The 12,677-nt window shown below is 40.9% G+C and overlaps 1 protein-coding gene across 8 annotated transcripts in view; it reads left to right on the top strand.

Annotated features, from left to right (window-relative positions):
- The window catches only part of LOC148876322 (protein GIGANTEA-like), a 60,445-nt gene that overhangs the window by 19,443 nt on the left and 28,325 nt on the right, over positions 1-12,677 (top strand). For all 8 annotated transcript variants that reach the window (XM_088966577.1, XM_088966572.1, XM_088966574.1 and 5 more), the window contains exons 8-9: positions 10,346-10,586; positions 10,665-10,818. In XM_088966577.1, the coding sequence (XP_088822703.1) occupies positions 10,346-10,586; positions 10,665-10,818 (395 nt within the window). The remainder of the gene's footprint in view (positions 1-10,345; positions 10,587-10,664; positions 10,819-12,677) is intronic.

The following is a 12,677-nucleotide window of genomic DNA, read 5'->3' as shown; positions in this document are numbered from 1 at the left end:
AGAGTTCCTCTTTCATGGCTTTCTGCCACCCTGGCGATGTAAGAGCCTCCTGAACATCCTTAGGAATGGATACAGAGGACAACAAACTAATAAACTAACGATGGAAAGCAGAAAGGTGAGATATAGAAACATAATTGGATATGGGGTGAAGTGTGCAACTACGTTTACCTTTCCGCAATGCAATAGGAAGCTCAAGATCAGAAGCCAAGTCGGGTGTGGAAGAGGTTGGATCTGTTGCCGGAGTAGGTGATGGAGGTTTTGGCTTTTGTCGATGAGTATACACTTGACGTATTGGTGGTCGGTCAAGATGCTCCTGTAACGGGACCGGGGGAGACCTAGGCACAAGAGGAACCACCGGAATGGAATCGTCAACCGGAAGAGGAAGAGGAACCTCCGTAGGCAAAGAATATGTATCAGAACCAGAGAAGTAAGGCACTGATTCAAAAAATGTAACATCAGGACAAACAAAGGATTTTCGGGTAATAGGATTGTAGCATTTATACCCTTTCTGGGTCCTAGAGTAGCCAAGGAAGATACATTTAATGGAGCGAGCATCCAAATTGTCTAGACCAGGACCAAGATTCTGAACAAAGCACACACACCCAAAGATTCTAGGTGTCAAGGGAAATGGAGACAAAGAAGAAACAAGATAGAGAACGGAGAACGACCATCAAGAACGAATGTGGGCATGTGATTAATGAGAAAACAAGCAGTAAGGACTGCACCATAATCGTTTAGGAACATTCATACGATGAAGAAGAGACCGAGCTGTTTCAAGTAGATGTCTATTCTTTCTCTCAGCTACCCCATTTTGTTGAGGAGTGTGGGCACAAGAGGTCTGATGAATTATGCCATGTTGTTCCAAGTATTGCTAAAAAGAAGAAAGAAAATACTCTATACCATTGTCAGAATGAAGAATTTTAAGTGAAACACCAAATCGTGTACGCACTTCAGCATGAAACTTTTAGAAAATGGAAAATAATTCACTTCTTTCTTTTATTAAATAAAGCCATGTCATTCTGGAATAGTCATCAACAAAAATTATAAAATATCTGTAACCATTGTATGATTCAATTCTAATTGGACCCCAAACATCCAAATGAACTAACTCAAAAGGATTTAACATACAACTATCAACTCTAGGATTGAAGGAAACCCGATGGTGTTTTCTATACTGACACGACTCACACTGCAAAGATGACGGACTACTCAATGATGGAACAAGAAGCTCAAGAGCATTAAGAGATGGATGGCCGAGTCTACAATGCCACTGAAGAGGAGTCAAGGAGGTTTGAAGCGCAACTGTAGAGCCTCCGCTGTCAAGATAAAACAATCCACCAACTTCATGCCCTCCACCAATCTTCTTCCCCGTCGTTAGATCCTGAAAAACACAAGAGGAAGGGTAAGATGTGATCGAACAACTGAGAGATTTGGTTAGTTTGCTAGCAGACATAAGATTAAAGGGAAACTTGGGAACATATAAGACAGAAGACAAAGGTAGAGATGCAGTGGTAACATTACCAATATCGTAGATGGGGGAAGTAGATCCATTAGCAAGGGTAACATTATTTGATGAAGAGATTGGAGAAAGGGAGGAAAACACATTTGGAGTCCCAGTCATGTGATCAGAGGCTTTGGAGTCAATTATCTAGGGTGAGGGTTTGGATGCTAGGCAAGCTATACCTGAATGAGCAAGGGTGGTCATGTTCTGGTGTGCAGTGGCTTGAAGAAATCTTTCATACTCCTCTCTGGGAATACTCATCATCTCCCTCCTAGAAGTAGTTGTGACTGTAGAATATACTGGATCAACTGGTTGAGTATCGTTGACTTCACTACCACCAACAGCTGCATGATTAGCCCATGTGGATGGTGGGCCATGTAAATCATAACAAAAGTTAACTGTGTCCTCTTCAACAATGTGTGCACTTCCTTGTGCTCCCCCTTCCTTTGACACGGCCTCTCCCTGAATCACGACCTCCTCCACTGGTACGACCACCCATAGGATTACCACGACCCCCCTTAACTATACAGCCACCTCCTCTCTGCCCATAAGAACTACCTCGAGTACTAACCAATGCTGATCTTTTGGAAGTTATGTTACTCTATGAGGGGCTAAGAGATATCCTACAGAGACGGGCAAACACTTCTTCGAGAGTCAGGAGAGCAGATCCTCCCAATATATGTGCCCTGATCGGTTCATACTCTGCTTTCAGTCCCACCAAGAGCTGCGCAACATCAAGTTGTTCCCTTTGTTGTTGCTGAATTTTAACGTCCGAGGTTAAGGGATGATAGACGTTAAGTTCATTCCGAAGATTTTTCATGTTGGCATAATATTCTTCAAGAGTCTGATTTCCCTATTGCAAACTAAAGTATTCTTGATAAAGATGATAAACCCTTGTAGTGTTGTCTTGTTCCGTATAGAGTTTCTTGGCATGTTCCCATATATCCCTCACTGTATCTAAAAACATGAAGTTAACATTGATTTTTGGCTCCATACTGTTCCATAACCATGTCATGATCTAAGCATCCTCTTGCTCCCAATCACTAAAACCCGGGGATTCAACACTCGGTTTCTCCTCCCGTACATGTTTCACTTTCTTCTTGGCCTTCAGAAACACTTCCACCGACTTGGCCCACGGAACATAGTTTTCACTGTTGAGTTTGATGGGTGTCATTTGTACACTTAAAAAACCAGGGGATATTATCACACTTGAGTTCTGGTCACCACTTGAATCACCCACTGATGCCATATCACTCTACGAAGCAGGTCACAAAAAGAATTTTCAGCTATTGCACTACTGTTCTTCTACTTCCACACCAACACACTTAAGTCACCACTAGCTTGCCCTAGCATGCATTCGGCCACTTTGAACACCATTGATTTGTGCACAGGAAGATTTAGAATCCTTCTTGAAACTGCTCATTAGAGGGTCAGACCACAACCACTACACCTACTCGACCACCACAACTGTCACATATAGTGACAACAGTCTACACACAAACAAAACCTTGGATTTCTTGTTCACTCGAACTGCTGTAATTGGCTACCGTCACCAAAACCAGAAATCTAGGTTACTTCACAGTTCTGTAACCCAGATTTCTCACACCATAAAAAAATTTTCCGCAGAACCCTTACTGTCGTGAAACCTTAGGTATTGCCATAGAAACAAAAACCCTATTGTCACGAACTTCTAGATGTTGCCGTAGAGACCTGGGTTTCTTCTCTAATCCAGATTTCTCAAGCCCAGAAAAAAAACAAGAAAATAAAGGAGAAGACAGAAGGTTGTAGTCAGCTTCTAATACTAGCGCTCTGATACCAATGAAAGTGTTCAACTGAACAGAAAAGAGAGAGTAAGAAGAAAGAAGAAGGGGAGAAAGTGTTGAACTGGTTAGTCTCTTCATCTAACCTAGTTGACCATATACTTAGCATTTGAAAAAATAAGATGCAAAAGACTAAAATGCCCCTGCATGTGAGGAGACATACAACCAACACAATACATAAAGGGAAAAGACTAAAATACCCTTCTCTAACTGACTAACAGATACAAAGCCCGACTGGTTGATAAGGGATACATAGACTTATGGTATTGATTATGTAGATACCTTTGCACTAGTTGCCAAAATGAATTTAGAATGTTGTTGTCACTTGCTGCAAACTTCTCATGGCCGTTGTTCCAGATGGATGTTAAGAATGCTGTTTTAAATGGCGATCTCCAAGAAGTATATATGCAGTTGCCCCTGGTTTCTATGATGAAGATAATGAAAAGAAGTCTACTGACTTAAGAAGGCTTTATATGGTTTGAAACAGTCCCTAAGGGCATGGTTTAACAGGTTTAGATGTGCCTTGGAAGATCCACCAATTCCCCCTTGGAAGGTCCACCAATGCCTAAGTTTGATTTTTCCTTCATAGCATCTGTCCATTCAAGGTATTTTAAGGCCTCTACAACATTTCTGGGTACAGGGATGCAATCAACTACAGATAGGAAGGCTCGATATGAGGGGGAAATGTGATCATAGGAGACATACTGGGTAATGGGGTGTTTGGTAGTGCATGATCGGACTCCCTTTCTTTGAGCAATAGGTATGTCAAGGTCATCCACAGTGGGTGTAGGGGTATCAATAGGTGCAATAGGGTTTGGACCTACCTACTGTGAGTCTGTCGGTGTCGGTTGCTCAATGTTTGGTAGATCCATATCTCTATCACATTGCTGATCTCTATGGCGTATACGTTGGAAGACACGAAAGGGAGCAAAGTTCGGAATAGAAGAGAGACTTGGCAAACTTGAACCTGCTTCTCCTCTTCCACACTACTCTCTCCTCGAGGAGAAGCGGGGAAAAACGGTTCAGACTAAAAAAAAGACACATCCATAGAGACAAAAGACTTATGACTAACGAGATCAAAGCACTGGTACCCTTTTTGAGATGAGGGATACCCCAGAAAGATACAAGGAATGGACTGAGGGTCTAACTTACCACGAGACAGAGACAAATCATGGACAAAGGCACGACATTCAAATACTCTCATGGGAATGAAAAATAAAGGAGACTGAGGGAACAACAACCGATGAGGGGCCATGTAATTCAGCACTCTGGAGGGCATGCGGTTGATGACATAAGCAGCTAGAAGTTTAGCGTCCAACCAAAACCTTTCTGGAACATTCATGTGTAACATCATCCCTCGAGCTACCTCAAGGAGGTGTCTGTTCTTTCTTTCTGCAATACCATTTTGTTGTGGTGTTCTTACGCAAGAGCTCCTATAAATAGATCCATGGGAGGCAAAGAACTCATTGAGCTCACCATGAAAGTATTCCTTTGCATTATCTAATTGAAAGATCTATTTTTGAACTCGGAACTGTGTAAACACCATCCTCTGGAAGTCTTTCACAATCTTTGGAACTTCATCTTTGCTATGCATGGGAATTACCATGTATAGCGGGAGAAGTCATCGATCAATGTGATAAAGTACTTATATCCTCCCTCAGAGATTATAGTAGTAGGCCTCCATACATCAGAATACACAATATGAAAAGGAAAATTGGATCTTTTATTACTTGAATGAAAGTTGTTCTACATTGCTCAACTGACATGTTTGACACTGGAAATTCGACATTGAACATGACTTAAATAAAACCGGAAACAAAGACTTTACTATTTCAAATGAAACATGACCTAACCAACTATGCCAAGAAAAATTTGACTCTTATTTGACTGAACATATGATTCCGAGGACGACACCGAGAGACCAGCTTTGTTGTCAAGAATGTAGAGACCATCCATTAGGCTCCCTCTACCAATCGTCCTCCCAGAAGTTAGATCCTGAAAAACACATGAGCCATGAAAAAAGGTTACACTATAGTTTAAAGAGTTTGTAATACTATTGATTGAAAGCAAATTTATAGGAAGTTGAGGCACATGCAATACACAATTTAGGTTAAGGCCATGGGGAAGGGATATTGATCCTTGGCTTGCAATGGAGGAGAATGATCCATCTGCAAGCCTCACTTTATCCCTTCCTGATCAAAGGTTATAAGTCTAAAACAAGTTTGGCTTACCGGTCATGTAGTTAGAGGCCCCTAAGTCAATGATCCAAGGGGAGTCAGTGGTAGTGGTGGCATGGAATGCAGAGGCCGCATTACCTGATGTAGACGCAAATGAAGTAGGAGTACCAGTAACTGAATTATCCATCTGCTGCAAAGCCCTACCATATGATTCCAAGTGATCTCTGAAGGAATTCATGATATCTTCCTTGGGGTCAAAACCAATCAAGTGGTCCTGTGTAGTACCAGCAAACTGAGTATCCTGGGTTGCTACATGTGCTACATTATGTGTTGTATTCGGCTTCTTCTGACCTTTCACTTTACCCTGTTCTTGGTTCTTCACTGCCCACTTGGGCTTCCTGTGAATCTCTCAACATGTGTCACGAGTATGTCTCGAGCACCGACAATGGGTTCAAAACAACTTATCTTTATCATCAGCCTTCTTGGAGTTACTTTTCTTGCCCATGTTGTTATTACCCATTGCAGTCAATGCTACTTGTTGCTCCTCCTCAGTTGTAATCATCACACTCGCTTACTTTCCTCAGATTGAACTAGAGCATACACCTCTTGAACCGAAGGCAGCTCTTTACTTCCTAAGATCTTAACTCTCAAGGGTTCGTAAGTAGGGTTGAGTCCCAACAAGAATGCAAAAACATGCTGCTGAGAAACTAACTTCTTATAGGCCTTAGCATCATCATAATGTTTCCATTCTATAGTCTGATAGTAATCCAATTCCTTCCACACCGAAGTAAGGGCTGAATAATAGGCAGACAAACTATGGTTCCCCTGTTTATAGGTTGAGGATTCAGCTTGCAACTAGTAAATCTTGGCATAATGCCTTTGCTCAGAATAGGTGGTTTTGGCCAGTTCCCAAATCTCACTAGCAGTCTCTGCCCACATAAAGTTCTTCACATTGGGTTCCATGGCTGCAAGGAGCCAAGACATCACCATACTGTTTTCTTGGTCCCAACTATCATGTTCAGCTGTCTCACACTTGGGTTCTTTCACTCTTCCAGTTATGTAACCAGCTTTTCCCCTTGCTATTACATAGAGTTTCAGACTTTTAGCCCACTCTAGGTAGTTGAGGCCATTTAGAGGGGTAATTGGCATGGGAAACACCACTTCACCACCCATACCAGCTGTGCTACGGGTTGGTGTAACTCCAAATGATGCTGGGTCATAGTTTGCCATTGAGGGAGAAGGTCTACACTACAAAAAACAGAATCACAAGTGTACCAGACCTGATCCCACACAATCAAAAATGCTAAACCCCCAAGAATTCTACTTCTGGAATGAGAAGAAAACACTACTGAAATCAGTCCAGATATTAGTCTAATTCCACTACAGCAACCAGTAATCAGTTCAGTAATGGTTCAGCCAGAACATTAGAACTACAGCCCAGAAATCAGTTCAGTTCAACTACAGCACATACTCTTGTCTGTAATAAAAAAAAAAAAAACTCCTGTCAAACACCTGCATTTGCCACAGAGAAAAAAGAGGAATACATACCCCTGTCCAGCATCTGTTCGAAGGTGCAAACCCAGAAACTAATTCTCACTGCATCGAACAAGGAGAAGAAAGGTGTTTACAGCATCACCCTTCTTCTACTAGGGCTTCCTTGGTGTTACGACCAAAGGGGACCCCAAAGAAAGCAGCGGCAAGTGGCCTGATCAGTCCGATTAGGTTTCTTTGTCCTCCACACGTCCAAGAGATCAAGAGAAAAAGAGAAGAGATTCTTTATTGTCAGAACCTTGCTCTGATACCATGTAATTTTTCCTGGATAGAGAGAAACGAGAGAAAAGAGAAGAGAGAGGAGAAGAGAAGGGAGTGAGAGATTCTATTGGGAACCAAAAACTGTAGCTGGCCGGTTCCCAACTTATCATTTATATTAACTTAATATAAAGAATAAGAGAAAAATACAATTATGCCCCTAGCCACTCCTACTAACAAAACAAATAAGAAGAAAATAAAAGACACTAGCTGACAGCATCTTAGGCTGACAGCATGCTATCAACAACTATAAAATAACAAAATAAACAACTCTTACAACAAAGATAAAGCCATGTATCAAAGACTGGTTGGAAAGCTTTTCTACCTTTGCCTAACACAACTGGATATTTCTTATGTTGTCAATGTTGTCAGTGTAGTCAGTCAGTATACACAGTCTCCCAGAACATCCCATCTTCTTTCAGTTGAAAGGATACTTGCCTACTTGAAGAGGTGTCCAAACAAAGGTATACTCTTCAAGAATAATTGTCATATGAAGATAGAAGTGTACATTGATGCAGATTGGGCTGGTTGTGTGGGTGATAGATCTACCTAAGTTTATTGTGCTCTTGTTGGAGGAAATCTGGTCTCTTGGAAAAGTAAAAAACAAAATGTTGTTGCCCACTCTAGTGCTGAAGCAGGGTACAGATCTATGGCTAATGGGGTGGCTGAAGTGTTATAGCCGAGATCACTACTTGAGGAGTTAGAGGTTGAATATGAAAGGCCACTAGTGCTGTATTGTGATGACCAAACTGCTATTAATATTGCTCATAATCCCATACAACATGATAGAACCAAACATATTGAGGTGAATTGACATTTTATTAGGAAAAGAGTTGCCTCCCAAGAAGTTTGCCTTCCGTATGTTGCATCTGATATGCAACTTGCTGATATCTTCACCAAAACAATTACAATTTACAAGGGTCAAGTTAGAGATATATTTATGCAAGTTGGGAATGACCAATACCTATTCCCAACTTGAGAGGAGTGTAGAGAAACAATATGGTAGTTATTTCTTTATTTTATCTGTTTGAGCCTTGTCATGGTACACGGTTGATTAGGAACACAACCGTGAGATTTGCATCTCGCCAAAACCAAATAGGAATTGAAGCACACACCATAAGACTTTCATGAGACAACAAAACACATAGAAGGTGATTGTCACTTTGTGAGAGAGAAGGTTCTTAGTGGAGTAATAAGTACAACATATGTTAACACAGGAAGCCAATGGGCAGGTCTATTCACCAAAGGGTTGAGTCGGGCTAGAGTAGGCTAAATATGTAACAAGCTAGGATTATATGATATATACTCTCTAGCTTGCGGGGGATTGCTAGTGTCGATTATATAGGGGCAGATTAGTCTTTTCGTTTATGTTTAATATGAAGTGTAATGTTGAGTTAGGTGATGTGTCCCATACTTAAGTAGGGGCACAAGAGTCATTTTGTTCTATAAAATAGAAAGCTAAATACATCCTGGCCAAATGGAGAGATTTGATTTTTCTCTCTTGTTCAAACCAGACTTCTCTCTTCATTCTTCTTTCTTCACTCTCTTTTCTCTTTCTCTCTTCTTTATCTTTTCTTCTCTGGTTAATCTGAAACCAACAGGTATACAGATCTGAACTTTATCAAACACCATTGGAGTATTGTTGTCACTTGCTGCAATTTTCTCATGGCCATTGCTTCAGATGGATGTTAAGAATGCTTTTCTAAAATGGTAATCTGTAGGAGGAGGTATATATGGAATTGCCTCTTGGATTTTCTGAAATGGATGCTGGAAAGAAAGTCTGTCAGCTGAAGAAGGTTATTTTTTACGGGTAAAAAGAAATTTTCATTAAAATAAAAACTGAATACAGATGGCAGTAGGTGTTGAGACAACACTTGGAGCAACATAATACAGTTATAACAAAAACAAAAGAAAGAAAATTGAATAGAGAAACACACTCTCCAAAGATCTTACATCAAAACTTGAAACTCTTGATCCAAAACCCCAAACCTCGTTGAAGAAGCCCAATGCCAGCTCCCCAACATTTAATCTTCCATTCCAAAAGTTTCTTCCCAACCGTCCATCCTCATTCCATGCCTCTCCTCCTTCATCTACTATGAACTCCTTTAGCCTCTCCTCCTTACTCCTTTTGAAAGCTTCAAATGCATGTTTAGCAAACCCCTTACCACCCATAAAGAACAATGCTAAACTCTTGCCAACATTGACATCTATTGTAGCTAAACTCTCGATCTCCACAAGACCTCCTCCCTTTTCTCCCCTGGTGATTGGAAAAGCCTCATCGGATTTCTTTTCTTCCAAACCTCCACCATCCTTATTAAGACCCTTTGACCCAATGGAAAGCCCCACCCTTTTCTTAGGAACTCCAACCAAAAGAGACACCCCTATCCATCACCTTTGAACCCGGCCTCTTGACTGTCTCCTTGATCGGAACCTTGAATTTTGTTCCCATATTTCTTTTTCCTCCCCTTTTTCTTGTAGAGTTTTTTGAATTTGTTTGTTGGACCATACCCAATCAGATCCTCTTTCAACCTTGAAAATATTTTTGTAACACAAACCATTTGAAAATTATTGGCAGCTTGACAAGTATAGTCAGTCATGTACAGGAAGGTCTTGAGGTCTTTAATACCCTTACCAGCATTCCCAATGATTAAAGTGTCATCTACTTAACAACTTAAAGAATCTGTCCAAGTTTAGAATTACATTAAAAACTTAGTATTCATTATTCTTATTGGCATCTCCATAAATCCAGAGTAAAAACAACATTACTAAAGTTTTCAAAATCACACACATTGGAGACCTCTAGCCATAAACTTCTTTCATCATGTAACATAACTGAACACTCCTCCTGAGCAACAAAATGAAGAGGCTGTTCCTTATAAGCTTCTCCAATAAATCAATATGGAGAACACATCTTGTATTTGACATAAAAATGACTACAAACTTTGTTAGGATATATTTGCTTCAAACCACTGTTCAAAAAGCATGTATATTTTCTTCAAACCAAGTATCATTGATAGAAACTTATATTTGTATTTTAGCATGTAGTCGTGGATCTGGAAAGCATCCTCAACTTATTCCATCAACTCCAAGATGGGCTGTTGCCAATGGTGCTGCTGTTATTCTAAGTGTTTGTGATGATGAAGTTGCTCGCTATGAGACTGCAACTCTGACAGCAGCTGCTGTACCTGCACTGTTGCTTCCTCCTCCAACAACACCTCTTGATGAGCACCTAGTGGCTGGATTGCCAGCTCTTGAGCCCTATGCACGTTTGTTTCATAGGTAGATATTTAGACCTTTGTTATTCTTTCACTGAATTTTGTTGGTAATATTTCTGAAGGCTGCTGTTTTGGTTGTTAGATATTATGCAATTGCTACTCCAAGTGCCACTCAAAGACTTCTGCTTGGACTTCTGGAAGCACCTCCATCATGGGCTCCAGATGCACTGGATGCTTCTGTACAACTTGTTGAGCTTCTTAGGGCAGCTGAAGATTATGCATCTGGTGGAATGAGGGTAAGTTGGACTTGAAAGCTCACAATCATCTAATTTTCCGAAATGCAATGCTAATCATGTATTTCATATGGAATTTGCAATCTTTTGTGTTTTTTCCTCTTTCCAATTCCTCATTCTGTTATTTCATGCCTGTGATGGGAATGCAAGTGTTGATATTTAATGACCACAACTCTTATTGTGGTGATATTTTTCTTCTAGATTGGATTGTTTTATTTCCATTTAAGGCATTGCACTTATTTGGATAAATAACTGATGATGGGATGAGAGATCCATCGTATGGACGCCCAAAACTTGCTGAATAAAGGGGGCGAATTTCAAAAATTTTTTTCTCTCCCTATCAACTAGGAATTGCATTCCCTATTTAGAAAATCATATTTTCAAGGATCAATATTGAACCATGAACTGAACCAAATCTAAACCAAAAGTAATAGGAGAAGATTATACCTGATATGGAGAAGTAATATCTCCCAGCGAAGGTGTTCACGCCCAATGAAGGATCCAAAGACTGCTCCCACTGAAGATGGCGCAGTGCGGGATGGAGCAAAATCATCAGTATTCTTCTCCAAAAATTCTGTCCTTCGCAAGAAACAACAGGATGGCACGTGAGAACAACTTCCTATCTATTCTTTCTCAAAGAATTGATGTCAAGATCGAAGCTTGACTTCTCCCACAACTGGAGATCGAACTGGCAAATAGGGCGGCAAGAACAAGGAGGCGGCAAGAAAGAATTCTGCAGGGTTGCTTAATTCTTTCTTCTGTGTTTTCAGCACACAAGAGAATGTGAATAATATCTATTATTTTAGCTGCCGCCCCCTCCTTAATTGTAACCCCAAAGGATTAGCTCCTAATCCAATTAGGAGTTGCTGATCCAAATCTTATTTGGATCAAAACATCTCTTTAGGTGATAAAGATTAACCCCTATCTTATCTGCAGATTAGATTAGCTTTCTCCTAATCTCATTAGGAGGTTTCTAGATCTGAATCACATTCAAATCTGGACTCTCTGAGTGGATAGGGTCAAGACCCTATCCTATCTGCTAATCCATCTCAGAATTTGCCCCCATATTTAACTAATTAAATAGCCCAGTTCGAAATGGGCTTTAGGCCCATTAAGCTTATGTGCTCACTTAACCTGCCTAACTGCCGCCCAGTTGGGCTTCGTTGTATGGCGTGGGACCCAAGCATTGATCTACACATCAGCTACATGGGTTCGGCCCAACCTTTGTTACAAGGCCTGGCCGAATACACTGTTATGGATAGTGCACCCCCTGAAACCCATCAAATGGGCTCTATGGGCCCAACACTTACCCTAAGTGGTCCCTAGGCCAAGCCACCTTGTAACACCTAGGGAGTGTGGGCAAATGCAAGATTAGCCCATTAGGTGTTATCCTCAATGGTCTTACACTTAACCTCTTAGCCCATAATGATCATACACTGCCCGACAAGAGAGGACCTCTCCCTCGGCTGCAAGGAACAGTGTTGCACTCTCTACTTATATGGATCCCGGGAATTAAAACCTTTTTGCAAACTTTTTAGAAATCATATATATATACTTTTATATCTCATATAAAATATATTTTGCAAAACAAATCTCAACGATTGAAATCGACTGCCGGCAGTCTTGGTTTCCATCAGTGAGAGTGCATCCCCGATCATTACCTTTGTCCGACAAAGGGGCTGATCCTGTCACTATGATCACCCACTCAGATGAATTCTCAAACTGTCCCAACATACCCAGGTTTTGACCCCCGCTAAGGATCTCACTGATTGGTACATCAAAGACAGCCCAATCCGACACCTAGTGCAGTATCATAATCGAGTCTAGGGGTCGGGTATAACTTTCCAGTTTTGCCCATCAAT

Source organism: Nelumbo lutea, chromosome 1 (genome assembly GCF_056320005.1).
Source record: "Nelumbo lutea isolate HS-2025 chromosome 1, American lotus-T2T, whole genome shotgun sequence".
In the NCBI taxonomy this organism is placed as follows: domain Eukaryota; kingdom Viridiplantae; phylum Streptophyta; class Magnoliopsida; order Proteales; family Nelumbonaceae; genus Nelumbo; species Nelumbo lutea.
The sequence above is the reverse complement of the archived record's forward strand: the minus strand, read 5'-3'. Positions and strand labels throughout refer to the sequence as shown.